Source organism: Chelonia mydas, chromosome 24 (assembly GCF_015237465.2).
Source record: "Chelonia mydas isolate rCheMyd1 chromosome 24, rCheMyd1.pri.v2, whole genome shotgun sequence".
Classification (NCBI taxonomy): domain Eukaryota; kingdom Metazoa; phylum Chordata; order Testudines; family Cheloniidae; genus Chelonia; species Chelonia mydas.
Window position 1 is genome coordinate 10,559,014 of NC_051264.2, and position 19,701 is coordinate 10,578,714.

The 19,701-nt window shown below is 55.0% G+C and overlaps 1 protein-coding gene across 1 annotated transcript in view; it reads right to left on the minus strand.

The window, feature by feature from the left end:
* Positions 1-118: 118 nt before the first annotated feature.
* NDUFS2 (NADH:ubiquinone oxidoreductase core subunit S2) overlaps positions 119-19,701 on the minus strand; it is a 29,774-nt gene continuing 10,191 nt past the window's right edge. Inside the window, exons 5-14 of the mRNA XM_037882913.2 lie at positions 18,627-18,739; positions 17,666-17,740; positions 16,622-16,699; positions 15,649-15,734; positions 14,640-14,759; positions 13,960-14,089; positions 12,435-12,530; positions 11,565-11,648; positions 944-1,001; positions 119-330 (exon numbers count right to left, since the gene is read on the minus strand). Coding sequence (XP_037738841.1) covers positions 293-330; positions 944-1,001; positions 11,565-11,648; positions 12,435-12,530; positions 13,960-14,089; positions 14,640-14,759; positions 15,649-15,734; positions 16,622-16,699; positions 17,666-17,740; positions 18,627-18,739 — 878 coding nt within the window. The 3' untranslated portion in view covers positions 119-292. The remainder of the gene's footprint in view (positions 331-943; positions 1,002-11,564; positions 11,649-12,434; positions 12,531-13,959; positions 14,090-14,639; positions 14,760-15,648; positions 15,735-16,621; positions 16,700-17,665; positions 17,741-18,626; positions 18,740-19,701) is intronic.

The following is a 19,701-nucleotide window of genomic DNA, read 5'->3' on the forward strand; positions in this document are numbered from 1 at the left end:
GTCAAAGCAGCCACCCCCCCTCCCCACGCCGCGCCAGCAAGCTGCCTGCAGCTCCAGCCATGGGGGAAGAAGGCGATTCCTCATTCAGTTTCAGTTTAAGAACCAAACCACAGCAGGCTGCAGAGAGAGCTTTATTCGTGCAGCCCCATGCACGGAGAGCAGCCAGTGCACACAGATGTGCGTGCACACACACACGGCACGACGTCCGGCTCAGACAGGCACCATGCACATGGGCAGGGAGCAGAGGTCGATGCACCAGGGCTCGCAGACAGCCACCCGCAGGCCCAGCAGCTCATCTGTCCACCTCCCCGAAGACGATGTCCTGCGTGCCTGCCGAGGAGAGGGGCTGTTAGATGGGGCAGGGCAGAGACTCCTCTTGGCACCCAGCAAGGCAAAACCAGCCCTCCTGGCCCCAGGCACAAGGCCCCTAGCCCCACGCCAAGCCCCTTCTTCGGGGGTCACGCAGGATGGGCATGGGAGCACCGCCAGGGCATTGCTGGGGGTTTAGGGCCCGTCACGCAGTTCTGCCAGCCTTGCTTTGGCCAGAGGAGCTCTCGCGGGCCCCCCCACCAGCAGCCAGGGAGTCAACAGCACCCCGGCAGCAGCCAAACTCCCTCAAGCCCCCTGCAGGGGAGCTGGGGCACCCAGCACACCAGCAGGCACTGCCCTACTGGCTCAAGAGGAGCCAGGATGCCAGGGGGCACGGTGCTTGGAGTCAGCAGGGCTGTGCCGGGCCCAGAGCACCCTAGATCTGGCTCCCTGCTTAGCCCTGGCATCTCAGGAAGGCTTTTCTTAACCAGCTGGCACCCACACGCCTGCCCAGCAATGCCAGCCACTCTGGATCACCGGCCCCCTCTTCTCTCTGCTGCTCGCTGCCCGCACCACCTCCCCCTCCCTCCCCCACACTGTGCCCATTGCCCTGGAGCCCCAGCACCCAACATACCGATGATGGCCACCACGTCTGCCAGCATGTGGCCCCTCGACATCTTATCCAGGCCAGCCTAGGAGGGGAGAGAGCCAGCAAGTGAGGAGCAGCCAGACCCAGGCCAGCTGGCTCCATTACCCAGAGCCCCCAGCCAGTGCAGAGCTACACAAGTGCTGCCAGCTGGACCCCTGCCCACGCAGCAGCCTCCCAGAGCAGTCTGCCTGCAGAGCGGGGCAGGAGCCCGGAGCCCGCTGGCCCTGCGAGCTGCTGCCTCCCAGCTGAAATGGCTGCTTTCCGTTCTGGTTTCCCTCGGGGCCCCGCAAAGCAGCCGGGGCAAGGGCTCCGGAGACAGGCCAGCCCAGCTCCGGAACAGCCCTTCCCCCAGGGAAGACACACCCTTGTGCCAGCACTTGGGATGCAACAGCCTGGCCAGGCCCTGGAATTACCCTGCAGGGAACAATCCTGTGCTGGGGGTGGGGGGCGCCTCCCCCTGGCAGACAGGCAACCAGGCAACTGTCTGGAAGTGCAGAGCTACACAGCCCAAGCTGCTGTAGTCAGGACAATCACTGGCCAGGCTGCCATGAGGCCAGGAAATCCAGGCCAACCTGTCTCATCTCACGAGTTGGGCTGGGGTGGGGGGGCTCCTTTTCCTTTCTCACTTAGCCCCCCACCTATTCCCCCAGTGCCATGGTGGGCAACTGGGGTCAGCGCTGACTGCCATGGAACAGCGCCCCCTAATGAGCTCCCCAGCACAGTGCTGGGGCCTGTGCTGGCTTAGAGAGAAGAGACCTCCACTGAGCCACCCGGGTTGCTCCTGGGAAGTCTCCCATCCCCAGCCCACTCAGCTTGTGGAGCTACGAGCTGTGGGCACGTAGAACTGATCAATTCAATTGTTTTTAATTGTTCACTTTATTAACATAACTTCATAAGTAAAGTTTTATGAATGAAACTACATTCATTCATAAAGCCAGGTACCCCAATAACTGGCTAATTGAGTTTCAATTTCAATCTAACTGCTGCGTAAATCACTGAAACTTGCACTGCTTCAACATTGTAACTTCTGGTTTCAGAGTAACAGCCGTGTTAGTCTGTATTCGCAAAAAGAAAAGGAGGACTTGTGGCACCTTAGAGACTAACCAATTTATCTGAGCATGAGCTTTCATGAGTTAGTCTCTAAGGTGCCACAAGTACTCCTTTTCTTATTGTAACTTCTGTTCCCTGTCTGCCATTCCTTCCACTTGTCCATGGTGTAACCCAAACGCCATTTTAACTTGTCCCAAACTCCATTTTAAAATGCTCACTTCATTTTTGCAAAACCCTGCTGTAATCTGATTCGTGTAGTTTAGATGTGTGAATGATGGAATCAAGCTCCAGCCCCAGACCGTCCTGATGAAATAAAGTGTAAACACCCAGCAGCTGAAGATGCAGACAACAGCCCTGACAAAGTAAGAGGAGTCCACCCTCAAAAGAAGAGAGCAAAAGTACAATTGGAGGAACATCAAAGCCAGGTCCCAGGCTGAAAGTCATGTCTGCAATTGACGGGTGATCAATCACACCGGACCCAGAGGCAGCGTGACACAGCAAGACCTATAGACTCTGGATTCAAACTCAACCCTACAAAAAGGATGGATGAGATGGAAGACTTTGGAGATAACATTCTGCTGCCAACATGGAAGGGCATCGGTGCATGCCCCAAAGAGACCCAGCCCTTCCTTGTGCCTGGCTTTCCTGGCCAGTTAGCCGCCACAAGCTCCGAACCCAAGCCACGAACTCAAGCTACATTCAGGACTGGTAACTATCTAGCAGCTGCAGAACGTGTACGTGCATGTACGTGTGCATGAATAAACGTGACATCTTGTCTTGTCCCCGAAATGATCCTGTGTAGTTTTGTCTGTGTAACATTAATGGTGGAGAATGCAGTGGGGGGAGCAAGCACAGAATCCACGATTATTATAAAAAGTGGTGTGCACCCCACCAGCTTTAGTAAGCCTGGCACTATAGGAAAAAGATTGGAAACTTTCAATTAATTAACCAGAAACTCTGAAGGAAATAGGAATTTTGGTTTGAATCTTAATTGAATAGTAAAATTGCTGTGCATTGAGAATTATGATTAAAAGGTATCCATACCCTCGGTCATAGCAGGGCTGAGAAAAAGGGGAGAGGTTTAGCATCCTTCTCTCCACCCCGGACTGCTGGGGGGAAATAACTGGAGGTGGGTACACCCCCGGTTGTAGTATGGTCAGGCAATAGGAGGAGGACTGATCCTCGCTCCAAACCGAAAAATCCTAGGTACATACACTCTCAGCTGTAGCAAAACTGAGCTTAAGAGGAGAACTTAGTGTTTCTCCCTCTGATCCTGGGAAGGATTTTTATATTTAGTGTATGAACCCTGGGTGGTAGCAGGCCGAGTGATACAGAGGGAGGCTTAGCGTCTCTCCCTCTGGGCCAGAGTGGGTTAAGTTGTAAGTTGCTCTACCACGAGTTAAAAAGGGGAAATTGCTCTCTCAGGAGTGAGGAGGTTATAGCGTATCAATTTGGTTTTGCATTGTGGTTTGTTGTTGTTCACAATTGTTGGGGAAAATGTTTAAGAAAATACAATCTAAAGATATCCTTAAAGAAAAAACAGAAAATATTGCCTTTTGTACAAGAACCCACAACTTTTGAACTAATATTGCAAAAATTCGGACACAGCCGTTGGTCTGGTCAAGTGTTAGCTGATGTCCATACAATTTCAGACCTAGAAGACAAATTGGCTGGGTACTTATGGATATATAAACCCTCAACTCCAATGAAAAAGGAAGCAGCCGCAGTTCGGCTTCTATGGAAAACCTGTAATGAGGTATTCCTTCAACTAGCTGAATGTAAAAATGAAAACAAGAAACTGCACCAAGATTTACAAGTCTCTGCTGCAGAAGCAGAGAAATGGAAATGTATGTCCATTAGTACCCAAACCCAGTTAGATGCCCTTAAGGATGGGTACAGAGAGTTAAAACAGCACTCTCAGATCTTACAGGAGCACACAAAAGAAAAGGAGGGAAAAAAAATAAATCAGGAATTACAGGGAATGGTCAAAAAGTTAACTTTAGAACAGGGGAGAGCCCCTGCTGACCATACCCACTGTAAATCACTCATTAAACAACTGGAACAAAAATTGGGATTTGCAAATAGACAAATTGCAGCAGTAACTTCAGGAGAAGGGACGTTCGAGACCCCAGAAGGGGCAGACTTTTGGGACCCCTCTGGAGATTGGGAAGGGGCTATTTGGGTAGATTCCTCCTCCCAGGGCCAAAATGTCATTGCAACAGTAACAAAGAAAACCACCACAACCAAGAGAGAGGGTGGTGAAAGTGAAACAGTAACAACAGTGTCTGTTTCTGCCTCAGATCTCCAGGCCATGGCAAAGTGGCTGGGGATTTTAAAACAAGAACATTTTTCTAGATGGAGTGTTAATGCCCTTTTACTGGGAGAAAGGGAGGATTTAAACTCACAAGAAATGCACTGCTTAATGAGCATTGGTGCAGCCCCAAGTACCGGACACACTGTGGCAGAGACCAAGCAGGGTCTGCCATGGTGGGAGCACTGTGCTAATTTGTTTCTAAGCTTCTATCTTTCAGCCTCTGAACCAGAACATCAGGAGAGCTGGTACCAGCTGAAGAGTTATAAAACACCATGGTTATAGTGTCATGACAAAGTCTGTGTTCAGTGTTGCATGTTCTGTGTCTGTCTTTGGTGGGTGTCCTGTGCTAGCATTGAGTCCAGAGAGAGAGGGGATACTATACTAGGTAAAGGGTAAATGCCTTTTCCTCTCTCTACTTCCCCCATCCCCAACCAAATTATCAATCACTTACACCTCTGTCCAAGAGACTTTGATCCCCAATGCATCAGGTTTATTTTTTGTTAGGTTCTCTAATAATCATTTTGTTGTTTATTTTTATTATTGATACATGTGTATTGTCAGTTACATTTGCTTGTATTGTTAATTCTAGACTTTCCTCTATGCACTCTGGTTCTACTTCCCCAAGCCCTGAAGGGTAGTTCATGGGCCCCATAACCTGTAAGACCTTGGCCTGTGATTGTAGGGCCCCATTTTTCAGGTCCCTAGAGACCTCTTGAGAACAACTGTTAGGAATAGGGAATTCTGCAACATTTTAGCAACTAAACGTTAGTTTAAGTCCAAATCAGTTTTACCTTGCATAACAACTGTGGTACTCCTACAAAATCTTATTTGTTGTGTGTACTTAAGGGTTAGGGTTCACTTTTATTGTTTGATGGCTATTGCAGCATCAAACTTGGGCCTCATTTTGTTTGTCACTGTACCCAATTATTGTAATGATGATGGTTTTATTGTATTCCCAATTATTATAGTTATAATTGTGTGCATATATGTTTATGTTATATCTGGTGTTTAGTCAGTTGTAAAGGTTTTAGTTTGGTTTGTTTGCAACAGATCACCTGTGCCCTACAATGACAACTACTGTAATGATCCTAGATCAAGGGGCAGAGTGTTGTAGGAGCAGCCCACCTGGTCAGCAGTTCTAGATAGAATTCTTCAGCCCATCACCGTTCTATTAGTAATCCTGACTGTCAGGATGGTTCTAATGCTCTGCATGTGCTCCTGGATAAAACAGATGTATTTTAAGCTAAAACCACAGGCTCACATTTATAGCCTTAAAACAATTACATAAAAACAAGGATTCACGATGTGACGGAGAGACTGCCGAGACTCATCAAGCCCTCGGATCGCTACCCCTTCCTGATTTGCCACATGGGCACCAATGATACTGCCAAGAATGACCTTGAGTGGATCACTGCGGACTACGTGGCTCTGGGAAGAAGGATAAAGGAGTTTGAGGTGCAAGTGGTGTTCTCGTCCATCCTCCCTGTGGAAGGAAAAGGCCTGGGTAGAGACCATCGAATCGTGGAAGTCAACGACTGGCTACGCAGGTGGTGTCAGAGAGAAGACTTTGGATTCTTTGACCATGGGATGGTGTTCCAAGGAGGAGTGCTTGGCAGAGAGGGGCTCCATCTAACGAAGAGAGGGAAGAGCATCTTCGCAAGCATGGCTAACTGAGTGAAGATGGCTTTAAAAGAGGTTCACTGGGGGAAGGAGACCAAAGCCCTGAGGTAAGTGGGATACCAGGAGGAAGCATGAGCAGGAGAGAGCAAGAGGGGAGGACTCCTGCCTCATACTGAGAAAACAGGACGATCAGCGAGTTATCTCAAGTGCCTATACACAAATGCAAGAAGCCTGGGAAACAAGCAGGGAGAACTGGAAGTCCTGGCACAGTCAAGGAATTATAATGCGATTGGAAAAACAGAGACTTGGTGGGATAACTCACATGACTGGAGTCTGTCATGGATGGATATAAACTGTTCAGGAAGGACAGGCAGGGCAGAAAAGGTGGGGGAGTTGCACTGTATGTAAGGGAGCAGTATGACTGCTCAGAGCTCAAGTATGAAACTGCAGAAAAACCTGAGAGTCTCTGGATTAAGTTTAGAAGTGTGAGCACCAAGGGTGATGTCGTGGTGGGAGTCTGCTATAGACCACTGGATCAGGGGGATGAGTGGACGAGGCTTTCTTCCGGCAACTCACGGAAGTTACTAGATCGCAGGCCCTGGTTCTCATGGGAGACGTCAATCACCCTGATATCTGCTGGGAGAGCAATACGGCGGTGCACAGACAATCGAGGAAGTTTTTGGAAAGCGTAGGGGACAATTTCCTGGTGCAGGTGCTCAAGGAACCAACTCGGGGCAGAGCTCTTCTTGACCAGCTGCTCACAAACCGGGAAGAATTAGTAGGGGAAGCAAAAGTGGATGGGAACCTGGGAGGCAGTGATCATGAGATGGTCGAGTTCAGGATCCTGACACAGGGAAGAAAAGCGAGCAGCAGAATACGGACCCTGGACTTCAGAAAAGCAGACTTTGACTCCCTCAGGGAACTGATGGGCAGGATCCCCTGGGAGAATAACATGAGCGGGAAAGGAGTCCAGGAGAGCTGGCTGTATTTTAAAAGACTCCTTATTGAGGTTACAGGGACAAACCATCCCAATGTGTAGAAAGAATAGTAAATATGGCAGGTGACCAGCTTGGCTTAACAGTGAAATCCCTGCTGATCTTAAACACAAAAAAGAAGCTTACAAGAAGTGGAAGATCGGACAAATGATCAAGGAAGAGTATAAAAATATTGCTTGGGCATGCAGGAGTGAAATCAGGAAGGCCAAATCACACCTGGAGTTGCAGCTAGCAAGAGATGTTAAGAGTAGCAAGAGGCGTTTCTTCAGGTATGTTAGCAACAAGAAGAAAGTAAAAGAAAGTGTGGGCCCATTACTGAACGAGGGAGGCAACCTAGTGACAGAGGATGTGGAAAAAGCTAATGTACTCAATGCTTTTTTTGCCTCTGTCTTCACGAACAAGGTCAGCTCCCAGACTGCTGCACTGGGCAGCACAGCATGGGGAGGTGACGACCAGCCCTCTGTGAAGAAAGAAGTGGTTCGGGACTATTTAGAAAAGCTGGACTAGCACAAATCCATGGGGCCGGATGCGTTGCATACGAGAGTGTAAAGGAATTGGCGGATGTGATTGCAGAGCCATTGGCCATTATCTTTGAAACCTCATGGCGATCAGGGGAAGTCCCGGACTTGGAAAAAGGCTAATGTAGTGCCCATCTTTAAAAAAAGGGAAGGAGGCGAATCCTGGGAACTACAGGCCAGTCAGCCTCACCTCAGTCCCTGGGAAAATCATGGAGCAGGTCCTCAAGGAATCAATTCTGAAGCACTTAGAGGAGAGGAAAGTGATCAGGAACAGTCAGCATGGATTCAGCAAGGGCAAGTCATGCCTGACTAATCTAATTGCCTTCTAGGACGAGATAACTGGCTCTGTGGATGAGGAGAAGCAGTGGACATGTTGTTCCTTGACTTTAGCAAAGCTTTTGACACTGTCTCCCACAGTATTCTTGCCAGCAAGTTAAAGAAGTATGGGCTGGATGAATGGACGATAAGGTGGATAGAAAGCTGACTAGATTGTCGGGCTCAACGGGTAGTGATCAATGGCTCCATGTCTAGTTGGCAGCCGGTATCAAGTGGAGTGCCCCAAGGGTCGGTCCTGGGGCCGGTTTTGTTCAATATCTTCATTAATGATCTGGAGGATGGTGTGGATTGCACCCTCAGCAAGTTTGCAGATGACACTAAACTGGGAGGAGAAGTAGATACGCTGGAGGGTAGGGATAGGATACAGAGGGCCCTAGACAAATTAAAGGATTGGGCCAAAAAAAATCGATGAGGTTCAACAAGGACAACTGCAGAGTCCTGCACTTAGGACGGAAGAATCCCATGCATCGCTACGGACTAGAGACCGAATGGCTAGGCAGCAGTTCTGCAGAAAAGGACCTAGGGGTTACAGTGGACGAGAAGCTGGATATGAATCAACAGTGTGCCATTGTTGCCAAGAAGGTCAATGGCATTTTGGGATGTATAAGTAGGGGCATTGCCAGCAGATCGAGGGATGTGATTGTTCCCCTCTATTCGACATTGGTGAGGCCTCATCTGGAGTACTGTGTCAAGTTTTGGGCCCCATACTACAAGAAGGATGTGGAAAAATTGGAAAATGTCCAGTGGAGGGCAACAAAAATGATTAGGGGACTGGAACACATGACTTATGAGGAGAGGCTGAGGGAACTGGGATTGTTTAGTCTGCGGAAGAGAAGAATGAGGGGGGATTTGATGGCTACTTTCAACTACCTCAAAGGGGGTTCCAAAGAGGATGGATCTAGACTGTTCTCAGTGGTAGCAGATGACAGAACAAGGAGTAAAGGTCTCAAGTTGCCGTTGGGGAGGTTTAGGTTGCATATTAGGAAAAACTTTCACTAGGAGGGTGGAGAAACACTGGAATGCGTTACCTAAGGAAGGAGATTCCACCACCTCCCAGAAGTTTTTAAGGTCAGGCTTGACAAAGCCCTGGCTGGGATGATTTAGTTGGGGATTGGTCCTGCTTTGAGTGGGGGTTGGACTAGATGACCTCCTGAGGTCCCTTCCAACCCTGATATTCTATGATTCTATAAAGCGTGACCCATTCAATACCCCTGGATTGAAGGGTCAAAAGGGGGACAATGTAGAACTGATCAATTAAATTTTTTTTAATTCATAGAATATCAGAGTTGGAAGGGACCTCAGGAGGTCATCTAGTCCAACCCCCTGCTCAAAGCACGACCAATCCCCAATTTTGCCCCAGAACCCCCTAAATGGCCCCGTCAAGGATTGAACTCACAACCCTGGGTTTAGCAGGCCAATGCTCAAACCACTGAGCTATCCCTCCCCCCTTGTTCACTTTATTAATATAACTTCATAAGTAAAGTTTTACGAATGAAACTACATTCATTCATAAAACCAGGTACGCCAATAACTGGCTAATTGAGTTTCAGTTTCAATCCAACTGCTGCGTAAATCACTGAAACTTGCACTGCTTCAACATTGTAACTTCTGCTCACTGTCTGCCATTCCTTCCACTTGTCCATGGTGTAACCCAAACGCCATTTTAATTTGTCCCAAACTCCATTTTAAAATGCTCAATCCATTTTTGCAAAACCCTGCCGTAATCTGATTCGTGTAGTTTAGATGTGTGAATGAGGGATGTATGGATGATGGAATCAAGCTCCAGCCCCAGACCGTCCTGATGAAATAAAGTGTAAACACCCAGCAGCTGAAGATGCAGACAACAGCCCTGACAAAGTAAGAGGAGTCCACCCTCAAAAGAAGAGAACAGAAGTACAATTGAAGGAACATCAAAGCCAGGTCCCAGGCTGAAAGTCATGTCTGCAATTGACGGGTGATCAATCACACCGGACCCAGAGGCAGCGTGACACAGCAAGACCTATAGACTCTGGATTCAAACTCAACCCTACAAAAAAGATGGGTGAGAGGGAAGACTTTGGAGGTAACATTCCGCTGCCAACATGGAAGGGCATCGGTGCATGCCCCACAGAGACCCAGCCCTTCCTTGTGCCTGGCTTTCCTGGCCAGTTAGCCGCCACAAGCTCCGAACCCAAGCCACGAACTCAAGCTACATTCAGGATTGGTAACTATCTAACAGCTGCAGAACATTTGGTGTGTACGTGTGTGTACATAGGTATTAGTTATTGGTCTTAAATCCAATTGTGTTATTATAATAAACGTGACATCTCAAGCGCACTGTTTTTGCGTAGGTCCTACAAAAACAGCAGTTACAATTGGCCCCTTTCTCAAGCATCCTGCTTTAGAAGCTGCAGGGCAGCACCACACTGTGACCTGGCCCAGCAGGAACGCCAGGCTGCCGGGCTGAGTCCCTGAATGGAAGCACCTTCCCCGGAGCAGAGTTTCTGGGCCAAGCCCGCAGTATATGAAAATTCACCAGGCGAGTGTGTCCTGAGCTTGAGCCATGTGTGTCAACAGCACCCTCGCCTCCAGCTGGCGCCCGGGATGGGTGCTCCGGCCTCCCCTACAGCCACTGCCTGGGGCGTGTCCCTACGGACTCCCCAGCCCCACCGACAGCCACCACCTCTCGTGGCAGGTGGGACTGGACCTGCACAGGTAGGTCCTGAATCTCAACCCTAGGCTGGGACCCGGCGTTTCTTGCTCCTCAGCCAAGAGCAGATCAGGCTGCGCAGGACTCCAGTGATCAGCGCCCCTCAGCCCAGGAGCCCTAGGTCGCAGCCCGTACTGGCCTCACCCCCATGTGGGCCCAGCTACCCTGCACAGCAACGGGGCCCAGTGAGCACTGCCCCCCAGAGCCAGGCTGGAGCTGCTCAGCAACAGACCCAGATCTGTGGGTTGAACCTGGCCAGCAGCACCACTAGCCCAGGGCTGGCCCCACACCCAATGCAGCCCCTTGGCGGGCTGAGCTTGGCGGCCCGCACTTCCCTTTTCTGTGCCACGTGCCTTAGCAGCAGCTCGGGGCCCAGAATAACCCCACAGCTCAGCGCAGGGGAAGCCATCCACAAGGATGGGCAGAGCTCGGATGGTGCTGGGCACCTAGCGCGAGTCACTGCTCACAGGGGCTCCCCGTGCAACACGGGGAGCTGTAGAGTCCCACAGATCCATAAAGCGACATGCCCAGGACTGCCCCCGCGGCACCCCTAAAGCGAGACACCCCACCCCCTCCCCCAGACTGCCCCCGCGGCACCCCTAAAGCGAGACACCCCACCCCCTCCCCCAGACTGCCCCCGCGGCACCCCTAAAGCGAGACACCCCACCCCCTCCCCCAGACTGCCCCCGCGGCACACCTAGGGGGCGGGATAGCCCAGTGGTTTGAGCATTGGCCTGCTAAACCCAGGGTTGTGAGTTCAATCCCTGAGGGGGCCCTTTAGGGATCTGGGGCAAAAACTGGGGATTGGTCCTGCTTTGAGCAGGGGATTGAACTAGATGACCTCCTGAGGTCCCCTCCAACCCTGATATTCTATGATTCTAAAGCGAGACACGCCCAGGACTGTCCTTGCGGTGCCCTTAAGTGAGGCACCCGATCCCCTCCCCCCCCCCAAGATTGTCCCCGCAGCACCCCTAGAGCGAGAACCCCATCCCATCCACCAGACTGTCCCCACAGCACCCCTAAAGCGAGAAGCCCCCCCTTTCCAGACTGCCCCAGCAGCCCCCATCCCCAGGGAATCTCTTACCAGGTGAGCGAAGCCGGGCGCCTTGATCTTGCAGCGGTAGGGGCGGCTGCTGCCGTCGGAGACCAGGTAGACGCCGAACTCGCCCTGCAGGATGGAGTAGGGAGTTGGCCACGCAGGCAGAGGCTCTGCAGCCCTCACAGCCAGATGGCCGCGCCGGGCAGAGGTGCCCAAGGTGGGGTGGCATTTGGTGCCCTCCTCCCACAGGGCCTCCCCCTGCACCTGCTGGGTCGGGCGAGGCAAGCCTGTCCCAGCTGCAGCATGAGAGGGGGGCAGGGGAGTCCACATGGGCACAAGGCAGCTGGCCCAAAGGATTCTGGGACACATCTAAACCCAGCAGCTCATCACATAACTAAGCAGAACCAGCGAGTCATGCGGGGCAAAGGGGCAGGAGCCCCACGCCAGAGGGGAGTGTCTTGGGTTGGGCCTGTCAGTGAGCTACCGGCACAGCCCCAGGACCCCATCTGCAGCCTACACCCACAGCTGCCCCAGAGACGTTCCTGGGAATCCGACCCTCCCCTCCCCTCCCCGGGGCAGAGGGCGCCGATGAAACGTCACCAGTGCAATTGCCAGCCAGTAACGACACACTCCTGCTGTCCTCTAGTGCCAGCCCGTTCCCACGGGCAGTGCCAGCAGTGGCCAGCCAGGCTCCCGCTGACTGGCGGGGGGCAGCAGCTCTAATGCACCCCCAGCCGTCCGGACGTGGCCGCAGGAGCTCAGACATCTCCCATGGTTTGTGATGGCACCGGAACATGCCCCTGCCCCCATAGCCAGGGCTACACTAGGGCAGAGCCAAGGGGGCCATGACTCCGCTGCCCTGTGAGGGAGGAGAGAGCCCAGGGCAAAGGGCTGTACACCCCGCCGACAGAGTACCTTGGGGGCTTCGATGGCTGTGTACGTGGCTCCGGGTGGCACCTGGTAGCCCTCTGTGTACAGCTTGAAGTGGTGGATCAGCGACTCCATGGAGGTCTGTGCAGAAGGGAATTCAGAGCGTCAGACAGGTGGCCTGGACCGCCCCAGCCCTCGGCTACGGACGCAGCAATATACGGAGAAAACATTTCCATGGGTCCTTGCCCCAGCATGGACACACACCCCCAGCAGGAAGGACAGCCGCCCTGGGGTGCCGCAGCAGGCAGGCAGGCAGCACCGGACAGGCCTGGGACTGGAGCCAGGGCTCTGCCACTGACTCATGGCACAACGCTAGCCCAGTCACTTTGCTTCTCTGCGACTCACTTCCTCTCCTCCAGAAACACGGCTGCCGAGATTCCCCAGCCCTGCGAGGGGCACGGACACTGCCGTGCGTATCACTACTCACTACCCAGCAGCTCTGGGCAGGAAGTGACCAGGAATGCAGTTCCCAGGCCTGGGTGCGGGACCAGCACCGCTCCTTCTCCATCCCCAGGAGCCCAGTCTTTAATGACAAGGGGTCAGGGCCCCCATCTTGGGTCCTATCCGGGCAAAGACATTTCTTCCCCTGTGGGCGACAGCTCCCCTGACCTGCCCCCATCCCAGAGATGGCAACTGTGTTACCAGGGGCCCCCAATTGAAGGCAGTTTCCGTCTGGATTGTGAGTATTGCGGTAGGACGAGAGCAGCCCCGTCGCTGCACAGAGCGAGAGGCCCCATGCTGAACACACACAGCAGACTCAGGGTGAAAAAAGGAAGGGCCATTCTCCCCCTTTCACAGATAGGGAAACTGAGGCAGTCTGAGGGCTAGCGACAGCCCAGATCACACAGGGCAGACCTGGGAGCTGAACCCAGGTCTCCCAGGTTGAGTGCTGGTCACAAGCCCATCTTCCTTCTCATCCTCATCAGTGACTCATATTGTGGCAGCACCTGAGAGCCAAGCCCAGCCCCTGATGTGCCAGGTGCTGGACAACTTCGAATCTGCTAGCCAAACAGCCCTCTCATTTGCCTGCTCTCCCAGCACCCACAGGGCTCAGTGCTCCATAGCGAAGCGGAGTCACACTACAGGAACAAAGGGAAACCAGAATCGCCCATGGCCAGCTGCTTCCGGTGGCTTGCAGCCGTCTTCACTCACCCAGCCAGAGACCCAAGAGAGCTGTCACGCTGTGGGGCTGCTGGCCCACTCCCCTTCCAAAGGAACCCCCCTCAGAGAAAGGCACGAGAGAGCAGCACCGGTGTTCTCCAGCTGGGCTGCAGCCCTGTGCCCCCTCCCATGAGGCCAGCGCTGTGACCACAGGAGGGAAGTGTCACAGCTGAGCCTAGAAGCCAGGCGTCCTGACTCCTCAGGGCATCCACCCACCCCAAAGGCAGGAGCCCTGCCCCGCAGTCCCCTGCTCAGACACGAGCCCCTCCTCCCCGAGGCTGTCACAAAGACGTGTGTTCCCTCCCCGAGAGTCGAGGCCCCAGGAGCGGGAGGCCCCGCGTTCCTTTACCTTCATCTCGGATCTCTTGGGAGGAGAGACTTTGGCATCATCCACTTTGATCTCCCCCTCGGGCATCTTGTTGAGAGACTGCAGGATGATGCGGAGTGACTGGCGCATCTCCTCCACCCGGCACAGGTACCTGCCGGGGGGGGGGGGGGGGAGGGGGGGAAAGTCAGGCTTAGCCCGGGCAATTCCAGCCTGCCGGGGGCCAGGCAGCAGGACTGACTGGAACCCTGGGCACTGCACGGAGGAGGGTGCTTGGCTTGAGCCACACACAGCCTGGCAGGCGACGCCCAGCCCTGCTGGACTCTCGATGGAACGGATGCTCTGGGCCCCTTCGGCCCACAAAGGGAGCTGCTGTCACATGGCTCAGGCCACAGAGACAGCAGAACAGATAGATGCCTCAGGGGGAAAGGAGTGAGCCTGAGAATGGTCCCTGTGCTGCAAGGGCAGCCTCTGGGCGTGTCCCTGAGCAATGAGCACCTCCCACGAGACAGGGCCCTCCCAGGTTTAGCCCCCACCCGTAGAACTCAGCATGGGACACGGCTCTACCCATGGTCAGCCCCTCATCCCCAGACAGCTCACCACAGCACACGGCCCTCCCTGGGGTCAGTCTCCCCTCCCTGGAGGGCTCACCATGGGACACGGCCCTCCCCAGAGCAAACCACCACCCCACACGTGGAAGGCACCTGTCATAGCAGTCACCCCGTGATCCAATTGGAACGTCAAACTCCACCTGGTTGTACACGTCGTAGGGCTGGGTTTTGCGAAGATCCCACTGGATTCCAGAGCCACGGAGCATCACCCCACTGGGAAGGGCAGAGAGGGAAGGGTTAGCCGAGCAGCGGGACCCAGGCTGTGTCTCCACCCCATCCGGGATCCTTGCCTGGCAGTGGCCAGCCCCAGACACAGCAGACGAAAGCGTAACCCTACCAGGGGGCCATTCCCAAATCCGCCACCCAGAGGAAGTTTCTACCTTAGCCTGGGCACTTGGCATCAGCCTGGCAAGAGCTTCCGATGCTGATTAAGCCCCACCCTGCCAGGCCGCTATTAGCCCATCATTGCTAGGGAAACCGAGGAACAGCGAGGGGTCAGGGGCAGAGTCAGGTACAGATCTCAGGACTCTGCTCGCCTGGGTCTAGTCACTAGATGGCGCTGCCGAAGGAAAAACCACCAGCAAGGTATACCGCGGCAGTAGTGAGGCATCCACCTCCTTTGTCCCCAGCCAGCTGCCCGGCTCTCTGCACATTGGGGGAGAGGGGTGAGGGGGGGGCTCCAACACACTGAGGCCAGGCCTCCTCTCCAGGGGACTCTCCACAACAGGAGCTAGCACCCAAGTGGCCGAGCGGAGCCCCGCCTCGCAGCCTCAGCACAGAGCCAGCTGAATGGGCCCCAGACGCAGCCCCCTATCACCTCTAGGGGCGCCTCTGACACTCCTCATGCTGTACCTACTCCAGGGCACCCGGGGGGAAGCCCGAAGCAGCCCCAACGACCGCTTCCCTCCCAGACCACAGGCATCTCCTCAAGCGCATGCACTGGGGTCTCTCGCTGCTTTCGACACCATCAACCGTCCACTGACAAACCAGCAAGGCCGGACCGTAGGGGAGGCGACAGAGCGTACAGACCTCATCATCCCGGGATGCTCCAACCCCCATTCCAGCCTGCATTACAACACGTTGCCCTGGGCAAGGTCCGTACCTAAAACCGTAATTGAGAGCCTCCTCTGCGGTTACGACTCCAATGTCAACCGTGCGATTCTTCCAGATCCGATTGTTAGTGAGCATCTGCCGGGGGACAGGGAGTGAGCACAGGGAAACGCCACCCGGCACTCATTCCGAACACTCAGCCCGGCTGCTCGCAGGCACAATTACGATACAGCACCCAAGCACCTGGAGGCATTTCACCCCACATATATACCCTCCCCTTCGCTGGAATGCGGCTAGCTCTGGAGTGGAACACAGCAAGTGTTAACAGACCATGTTCACTTCACACTCTGCACCTCCCTCAATTTCCCCTGCAGTTGGAGATGGGATTCTGCTTTTCCCACTCTTGATGGTGATGTAATCACAGGAGGTTTGACCTTGCCTAGGACACCAGAATCAACACCTTGACTAAGGAAGAGTCCCATAAGGTCGTCAATGACCACAAATTACCTAAGAGATGATCAAGCGGAGCAGCCCAGCCGCCAGGTTATAGCACCTGCACACACAGCGGGGCCTGCTAAGTATTTAGCTCTGCCATCAGCCTCCCTGCCCCCAGACACACACAGATTTCCTCTCCCCTGTAAAAGCACACCCCACCCCGTGCTCCCTTTGTGGCAGTATTAGCTGCTCACTACAAGGAAACCTTGCCTGGACTGACTGAGCAGCGCACTGGGGGCTGGATCAGTCAACACAGACCTGGCAGAGGTTGCAGGGGCCAATCCTACATTGGCCTGACCCAGGGTGGGAGAGGGGATGGAATGCACAAAACCCTTCTCAAACCTTAAGACATGCGGACTCCTGGGGCTGGAGGGGAATTGGGGGGGGGGGGGGGAGAGAGACAGAGGATTCCAACGTTCCCAGGTCCCAAGCAGGGGTCCCCTCCCTGGGGAACAGCAGGGGCTGACTGCAGAGAACAATTCCATCCCCAATTCCCCAATTCACAGGGCAACTCATCCTGGGAGCCACACCTCTTCCAACTCGTCGATCCGGATGGAGAAGTTCTTGGTGAACTCGTAAATATCATCCATCAGCCCCAAGGGCAGGTCCTGTAGGGGGTTAGCACAGGCAGAATCCGAGTGACACACACAAGTTTGGAGAACTCAGGGGATCTCTCAGCACCTAAGGAGCGGGGGCCCTGGGGCTGCTGCACAGCCGAGAGGTGCTGACGAGGTCCCAGTCACTCCCTACCTTCCTACCACCCCAGCCCAGAGCCCACTTCTATTCAAAACCAAAACTGGCCTTCACAAGAGGCCACGTGCCCAGCCAGGCGCAGCCGCTTCCTGGCTCCGGGTATCAAGCCAACCTGGAGGAGGGACAGAGGAACCCGGGGTGGGATCCTGCCTTGGCCTGACCAGCCACAGATCCTATGACACTAGTTTATGGGGAGAGTTGAAGGACCCGACTCCCCCAGCCCGGGGCCATGGGCGTGAAACACTCAGCTGCAAGAGTCTCATTTGCAAGACATGACACTCAGCTGCAAGAGTCTCACCTCCAGCTGGCTGCCTTACAGTCCCTCCATGGAGGGGTGAGGTGATCCTCCCTCGGGGGCCTCTCTCTCAGGGGGCAGAAGGGGGACGCAGCCCCTCCCTGAATGGAGCTCCTGGCAGTGGAAAGGGCTGGCAAGAAGCCCTCCCGAGAGGCCAGCGTTGCAGGGCTCTCAGCAGCAGGGTCTGGACCGGGACTCAGCAGAGACGGGGCTTCCCTCGAGCCCCAGGCTTTGGGGTGCCACTACTGAAGAAAGGGGGAGGCGCTTGGGTGCCCATGCCCAATCCAGTACAAGCTCCTTCTGCGGCTCCGCTCACCCCAGCTCCCCCGAGCAGCTGCAGGCAGGAGGCTGGGAGAGGGCACGACAGTCCACAGACAAGGGCCTGGGGCCATACCCAGACCTCATGCTGTAGCGGCCAACCAGGCTTCCCCACGCTGAGCGCATGGGGTCAGAGGCAGGCGGACGCAGCTCTGTATGGACCGGGCCAGCGAAGCGCTAGAGGAGAGCTGCATGCCACTGGCTGTACCTGGTGCACCCCGCCTGGCCGGACGTAGGCCGCATGCATCCGGGCCCCGGAGACCCGCTCGTAGAACTCAAACATCTGCAGGGGACAGAAAGAGCACTGCTCACCCACATGCCCAGCACCCCGAGCCCACAAGGCACAGAGCATGAGCAAACCAGGTTGGCCGGCCAGACTTAAAGTGCCCCCCGCCCCCCCCCCAGCCCTGGGGTGATCCCAGCCCTGCAGGATGCATCCCACGAAGCACCCCAGAGATACTGTTCCCAGGGGCATGGGGAACAGCCAACGGCTCTCCCTGCCAAAGCCCTGGCATGGACTGGTCACACCCTGGAAGGACCCCATTCCAGGGCCTCTTCAGTGAGCTAGGAAGCACCAGCGTGTTCCACAGAAGGGGGAAAGGAGTCCGTCTCTCCAAGGCTGCCAGCTGAGCCCCAGTCAGCGCCAAGCAGGGCCAGGCAGCAGAGCCGCCCGGGGAAGCACCGTAGCGGAGAAAGACAAAGCAGGATACATGGGGCCTGTGCAATTTACCCCTGGCCTTTGGCACAGAGCTGCTTAGCACTGGGCTGGGCTGCAGAATCCTCAGCAATGGCTGAGCTAGCAGCTGATTCATGGGCAGCGCCGTCTGACTCAGGCTACTGTCAGCACGTGCCTTGGGCCAAGGGGGAATTCCTCCCTGGGCCAGTCACCCCACTCCAGATGTGGGGCCTTTGGCTCTGCCTGGGACTGAGCTCCCCGGTGACACTGGGCACTACCTTCCCTGGCTGGGCCAGGGAAATCTCCTTAGACAGCACTGGCCCATTAGCTGCATTTTGGGGCTAGGCACTGGCTGAGGAGGCATGTGCCGTGGCCCGTTTGCAGAGACAGGATGCTGGAGCAGAGGGGCCACCGACTTGTTGGCTTCTGGCTGCCCTGTCCTTCTCCTGTGACGGAGCTGCTGGCTCCAGTTAGAGACAGCTGGGGGGTTTACCTTCTCTCTTTCCTCGAACATCCAGAAGAAGGGGGTCATGGCCCCGATGTCCAGAGCGTGGGTAGTGAGAGCCATGATGTGATTCAGAAGCCGCGTAATCTCCCCAAAGAGAACTGGGGGGGGGGGGGGGGCGGGAGAGAGGGGGAGAAGAGAGCCCCAATCAGAGAGAGACGGGCAAGCAGAGCAGCATACACCTGACAGACACAGGGGGAAGGGGCAGGCGGAGCAGCATGTGCCCAATAACACGCAGACGGGCAGAGCAATGTGCACCTCTCTCTCTCTCACTCACACACACACACACACAGGGGAGGGGGAGGACTGGGCAGCGTGCACCCGACACACCCGTGCACACGAGGAAGGGGCAGGCGGGCAGTGTGCATCCGACACACCCGTGCACACGGGGAAGGGGCAGTGCCAGCCGTGGGCTAAACCCTTCGCGGGCCCAGGGCAGATCTGTCTTTAGGAAAGACGCAGCAGCAGGAGGTTAGGTACCCAGCCCATTGCAGCAGGAAGCCTGCCTTTTTTTTCCTCCCTCTCCCTCGTGTCCTCTTCTGGCCTAATTCAGAGCAGCACCAACGGGCTCTGAGGGGCTGGGCACCGGGTGATGTGGGAGCAGGGGTGCAGTATGAAGGGAAGAATTTCGCCCCAGCTCAGAGGGGAGCCCAGAGGCTTCTCCCCCCCGAACCTGCACTCCTGACGCCCACCAGAGGGAGAGAAAATGCCAGGGAACCCCAGGGCAGTGTTGGGCATGGGACCCCCAGTTGTTAAAATAGCCTCGAGCGTCTTGCTCCCTCAGTGCATTATGGGTGATTGGCTCTGGCCAGAAGCGCCAGGGCATAAGCCAGCTACTGACTGAAAGGGGCCTGGCAACTCCTATGCTCCTAGAAAGTGCCCAGCCGGCTACCTGGACAAACAAATGGGCATTGGCCTTGGAGATGCCCTGCCAGCGTGCCAGCTAGAAAGCACAGGACAGGTATGGTAGGGAGGGGCATACTGAGGAGGATTGGGGAGAAGCTGACTGTCTTTGGGACCCGCCTCCACAGAGCCAAGGCAACCAACATGAGCTCAGGAAGGG